The sequence below is a fragment of the Rhodamnia argentea genome, chromosome 5 (assembly GCF_020921035.1).
Source record: "Rhodamnia argentea isolate NSW1041297 chromosome 5, ASM2092103v1, whole genome shotgun sequence".
NCBI classification, from domain to species: domain Eukaryota; kingdom Viridiplantae; phylum Streptophyta; class Magnoliopsida; order Myrtales; family Myrtaceae; genus Rhodamnia; species Rhodamnia argentea.
The window spans coordinates 31,504,267-31,510,250 of NC_063154.1; the positions used below are offsets into that span (position 1 = coordinate 31,504,267).

The window sequence follows — 5,984 nt, forward strand, 5'->3', positions numbered from 1 at the left end:
ACGATGAATTTTTGATCGAGCAATTTCCGCCTACCTAACGTAGTTCGCTTTTTTTGGCTTCCGTACATTGTCAAGGGATCGCTCTATTTGTGCGATCTCAAAACTCTCAACACTTATTCTTATATGCTACTCATTCTCTTTTAAATTATTTTAATCAAAGTACCACCTCAAAAGGGTAATCATTGATTAACGTTCGAACTTAGAAGTGACTGAATTGACGTGGTAAAAGAAAAATGAAGTCGAGGATAGCCCAAGGAAGAATATTAGCAACTAGAAAGAAAAGGTGTGATTTTATCTACTACCGAATGCCTAAAAGTGAGGCTAAGAGAAATCAATTGGAAAAGGGATTGATAGGGTCAAACATACAAATCTTATTTGCATCATTTCACACTCTGAAAGAACTAAATATGCCTAATTCCCTTTAAATTTTCTTTAAGAGTGAGTACAAATCTGCAGCTTGCATGTCTGAGACCAAAACATTTAGGGTTAAGAAAAAACCAATTGTCCCTGTTTACAATGGAAAGCTTTATTTTTATTTTTATTTTTGTGTAAAGCGTAACTAGCCTTTTGCAAAGGTTCATTGCTATAACTCCAGAAAATCTTTCATCTGCAAAGTTTGCTCGCAATCTAAACAGGAAGCTTTACTCTCCTTGGGCCTTCACCCATCGCTCCCATCTATACAATAAGTTTTAAGGGTGAGTCTAAATTCGCAGCCTACATGTCAGAGACCATAACATTTTTAGTTGAAAAGACCCAATTGTCCCTGCTCTACAATGGAAAGCTTTATTTTCTGTTTTTCCAAAGGATCATTGCTATAACTCTAGAAAAATGAATGATTACGTCGCAAAGAGGACAAGTCAAGTACTCAGGCACACTAGCATGTGGGACCCACAACTAAAATTTCCACTGCTCTTTCCTGACGGGGAGTGGGCTCAGATTCGTTCTGCTGGTGCACCTAGGGCCAGGGGAGAGTAAAGCTTCCTTCGACCAGGAAATTAACGGTGAGAAATTGCAACCCGTACGTGTCCGCAGCAACTCCGAATACTTGTGCTTGTGTGCTACTGATTTTCTTGTGAGATATTTCAACCAAAGTAAAGATTGTAAGTAAATTTATTTAGTTTTAATTTGGCTATGCTTTAGCTTCTAGTTAATCACGTACCTCTCGGTTGAAAAGCACACTAGAGCGTGATTGGACGCAGCCCCGACTCCGACCTTCTTGTGAACCTATCAACGATTTTTAATTGGATGAAAGAATTGTCAAAATTTGTATTCCAGAGATGAATCCATCTACGTGAAGGTCTTCAATGATGAAAAAAAAAAGACAAAATCTTACATTTTTCACGAGAGAAGCACGCCAAATTTGTCAACATATATAAGCGTAAATCAGTCAACATCGGGAATTCTAGAGTTTCTGATATTTCTACTCCCAATCCTTCTTCCTCCGTAAAGATCGCCTCCATCTCCTTGCAATCGCCTATCTTTAGTTTTCTCAGTTGTGCAAGAGATTTTACCATGGATGGGGAAAACATAAACCCGAGATTGTCCAAGCCCCAGACTTTTAATGTCTCCAAATTTGGAAAGGCAACCTGCGGAATTCGTTCATGAAATTGGTGATTTAGTTAAATCTCGAATTCATGAACTTCTAAGATGTAAATATAGATGAGTACCAAGGGGTGAGGGGAATTATTGAGTTGCACAAAAAGGAAAAAACATAATAAAATGAACAAACGGATTAAGAAAAATAGTATCACCATACTAATGTCGTTTCTAGTTTCCAGTCTTTCCTTAGGTAAAGAAATTGCAATGCAGAGCTTAATTTGATTAGTGAGCCAGTTGTATTCCGTCCGTAGAATAAAGGAAGGAAACCCAACGAAATATGCAATTCTTGGAACCTCAAAGCATGAAAAGAAGATTTAAGTGGTACTCACACATAATAGCATGTGGGGCCCACAATTTATATTTCCACCGACTCTTTACGGAGGAGGAAACTATCATGTTGCAAGAGTATTGGGCCCCACCAGTTTAAAAAGATATCAAATGCAAAAGTCCGTACAAATATATCTCTATCCATGTTGTACCTGTTTATGAACATGCACGAAATTATGTGATCTTACAATTTTGAGGCCTACGCAATGACTAAGTGCTTATTTAACAACGACACAAAAAAATAAGCATCAATCAGGTTAGCATATTATGCATTTTGGGTATAATAACAAAGTTTCATACTTAAATTCAACAGAATACATTTTGAAATATTAAAAAATAACTTTACTTATGCAATTACTTTAATGCCAAAAAATCCCCGTCAATTTGCTTTGTGAAACACTATTAATATCTATATGCTTCCAAAATGTAAATTTAAAATATCTCGTAACCTATCACAAACTAAATTTACATGGATTTCATTCGATTAGTTGGATTTCTACTCAAATAGGAGAAACGGAAGATTTTGCTTTATCTAATTAGATGGAAGGTGTGAACGGACAAGGCAATTAGAAAGAAAATGAACTGAAAATAACAAATTGAATAAGCATCATAATATGCGTTACATCTAATTAGCAAAGGGAAGAAAAATTAATTAATAATTAATACTCTTTTAATAGAAAGTTACCTGCTGTCCATTGAAAAATGCAGTTTGAGTGCCAACTTGGTCGTCTGATGTACTATTCGAGGGAGACGACCCGGCGGTGATAAAATTCTTGACATTTGGCAAGGCATGCAATTTCAACACACGCAACTTAGGCAACTCAAATTTGCCACGATCATCATCAGCCTCTACAATCCCCCGCATTAACTCGCAATTGACGACTTTGAGCTCTTCTAGCTGTGGAAGTTCTCTCATCACTGAACGAGGAAATAGAACTTTCATCTTGTCGCAATCTTCAACTCGTACTACTTTTAATGTGCTGAAGGACTTGGAGTACGAGGTATGGCTGCAGCATATCTTCTCTAAATTGATGAGATTCTCGAGAAGCAATGACTCCAAAGTCTTAAAAGCTGTATGGGATGGCGATTGGAGGATGTAATGGACGGAGGGAGTGTTCATGACCCATAGATACTTTAATTCTGGAAAACCGACTTGGGATAACGCGCAAATACTTTGGTCATTTCCGTGCATTCCTTCCAAAAACAGTCCGTCGGCTTTGCCCAAGATACTTCGTATGTATCCCCTCTGAAGAACATCGTTTGTTGGACCCAATTTGAGCTCCAATGTGCTTGATCCTTTGTAATTTGACAGAAAACGCCAAGTGTCACCTATGTTAATTTTGTACTTGGTCAATTTCTTAACTTTTAGGTCCTCTGGGAGCACACTCGGATTGGGAATGGACACATGGAGAGTGTGGAGATTCTTCATGCGATTCAACTCACTTAGACTCGCATTAGTTGGTGGAGTTTGCTCCACGGCATTCCATTGATCAAAGCTACGATCCATGTACAATTCCTCCAATTTCATCAAGTTTCCAAGCACACCCGGTTCAATTTTTCGAAGTTGTGAACAACCATTTAAGTCTAACAATCTGAGCTCTACCAGTTGCCCAATTTCTTCCGGCAATTGCTGAATATCGGAGTCCACAATGCTAAGAATCTGTAACCCTTTGAGATTGCCAAGAATGGCCACATCCTCAAATGAACAATTCTGAAAACATAGGGTGTGTAAGTTCACCAAGGATTGAAACGGCGAAGGGGAGCAAGTGAGGCGTATTCCTATGAGATTTAAGACCATGAGATTCCTCATAGAGTTGAAATATGAATCTGGGATGGGAAGAGAATCGTTGTTTGTGGACAGCAAAAGGATGCGCAATTCGGGGCAATTTAATTCTTGCTGAAGCTCCTTCATGTTGGGAAAGCACATCGCCTCACAATTTTTGAGCTTGTCCTTCGACAACTCTGTTACCGACTTAACTTTATCTTCCAATATGAGAAGAGGGTGGTGATCTCTCCAAGAGACTGAGGCAACAAACTCGCGAACCAAGTCATGGATCTTGAAACCACCAACGTCTTCGCTGTCTAACAGAAGAGCGGAGGCCTGAAGAGCGCGGATATGAGAGCGCAACCTATCTGTAGCTTCTTCCAGGCTGCCAACTTGTTCAAATAACCCCAAACCGAAGCCGTACCTCACCAAGTCGTCAAGAGAAGGCTTGGAGGCACTAGAAACAATACAGAGTCGTAACAATGCCTGCACCTCCGGTTCTAACTTATCATAACTCCATTTCAACATGTCATCTATCAAGCCGCTGTTTTCTCTGTCTACAAACTTGTCCATTTGTGTCAAAGCGTCCTTCCATTCAAATAATTCGGCATTTTCAAAACGCTTTGCCATTGCAACAATCAGGAAAGGCACACCTGCACATCTGTGGAGTGCTTCATTCACCAAGGGTCTGAACTCGTCCTGACGAACTTTGTCTCCCACCAGCCTCTCAAACAAAGCTCTTGCCTCTTCCTCCTGCAGCCCACCAAGGGGGAAGGCCTTGTCGCAGCCCATTTCCCTTTGCAAAACATCAAGATCTCTGGACGTCAACAACAACTTGCATCCTATGGCTTTGTTGTCAGGTCCGCAAGGAATGCCGACTGATTTCAAGTCGAGCTGTTCCCAGAGGTTGTCCAGTATTATGAGCACCTTCTTTTTCTCCCTCTTCTCCTTTTCCAACCTCGAGCGCAGAAGGTTCGCTCGCAAGCTGACATCCTCTTCCTTCTCTAAGTCAGTAAAGCCCAACCAGTGCGCAATCTCTCCTTGAATCCTCTTGATGTCTGGATTTTCCGACACGTCGGCCCTGGCGACCCAATCGAACGATTTTTGTGCCCTTATTCTCTTCTCAGCATCCTCCAAAAGGGTGGACTTGCCGACCCCGCCCATCCCGTGAACCCCGACCACGCTCTTCGTGTCATCGGCGAGAGCATCCATGATCTCTTGTATAACAGAAGCTCTGGATTCGAAGCCGCCATCATCCCTAATCTTAATCAACGTCGAGGCAGGACCGATGAAGGAGATCTCCATGTCTTTGTTTTCTAGAATGAGATTCTTAATATCATCGATCTTGTGCTTGGCCTCCCGACTGAATCGATACCGACAATTGGCGTCAGGAAGAGTCCCGTAGCAGCAACTCTTGCTCGCCCCTTCGAATTCGCCCAACAGGTCACTCGCCTCCGTCAAGACCTCCTCAGCGCTTTCCAGAAACCCTGGGACCCATGCGTGGATATGCTGAAGATTGTTTCTGGCCGTTGCCTCTGCACTGCGGACCCTCCGATCCTCGTACTCCAGATTCCGGACTTCTTGCCGAAGATTGTCGGCGTAGCTGTTGGAGGACATGACATATCCGAATCCACGCTTGATGGGATCAAACCCCATCTTCAAGACATGACATATCCGAATCCACGCATCGATCGCCATTTTTCTTTGATTTTTTTTTTTTTTGTTCGAGAAACAAGGAACGCGAAAATAGAGAGAGTGATGAAAAGGAGCGGCAGATAATGAAGAAGAAAAAGAAGAAGCAGCCGTGGAGGAAGAAGAATGGTTCTGCGGACGAGAAGAGCGAAACAGAGCAAAAGCGATGGGAGAAGGCCAAGAGATTTGAGTGCAGATGAGGATGAAGGAAGATGAGCAAGAACGAAAAAGAGAATTGAGCGAAACAGACTAAGAAGAGCTAAACAGAAGGCCAAGGGATTTCAGTTAAAAAGAAAAAAAGAGGATGAAGGAAAGGGAGCAGGAACGAAACAGAGATTTGAGTGCAAATGAGGAGAAGAGCGAAACAGAGCAAGAACGATGGGAGACGAACAAGGCCAGGAGACTTGTGTGCGGATGACGATGACGGAAGTGTTGGAACCGAAACAAAATGGATGACTCTCGGATATATGAAACGAGGCACGAAACGATGGAAAAAGATGGAAAAAATATTCGCTTTTTGTGAATCCGTAACCGGGTCCAAACCGGCCCATGATCATATCTACCTAAGATCTAGTTCATCTTTTCGTCTCGGCTTAATGAG

General features: G+C 41.7%; 1 protein-coding gene across 1 annotated transcript; it reads right to left on the bottom strand.

Annotated features, from left to right (window-relative positions):
- Positions 1–1,301: 1,301 nt before the first annotated feature.
- Positions 1,302–5,352, bottom strand: LOC115732402 (probable disease resistance protein At4g27220). Its single transcript, XM_030663037.2, has 2 exons — positions 2,612–5,352; positions 1,302–1,586 (listed from the first exon to the last, which is right to left on the bottom strand). The coding sequence occupies exons 1-2, from the start codon at positions 5,345–5,347 to the stop codon at positions 1,302–1,304; spliced, it is 3,021 nt and encodes a 1,006-aa protein (XP_030518897.2). The 5' UTR covers positions 5,348–5,352.
- Positions 5,353–5,984: the final 632 nt, after the last annotated feature.

Coding starts and splice junctions, on each gene's coding strand:
- LOC115732402 (XM_030663037.2), bottom strand. CDS start 5,347: ATGGGGTTTGATCCCATCAAGCGTGGATTCGGATATGTCATGTCCTCC. Junction 1,587..2,611: donor CATTTTTCAATGGACAGCAG/GTAACTTTCTAT, acceptor CGAATTCCGCAG/GTTGCCTTTCCAAATTTGGA.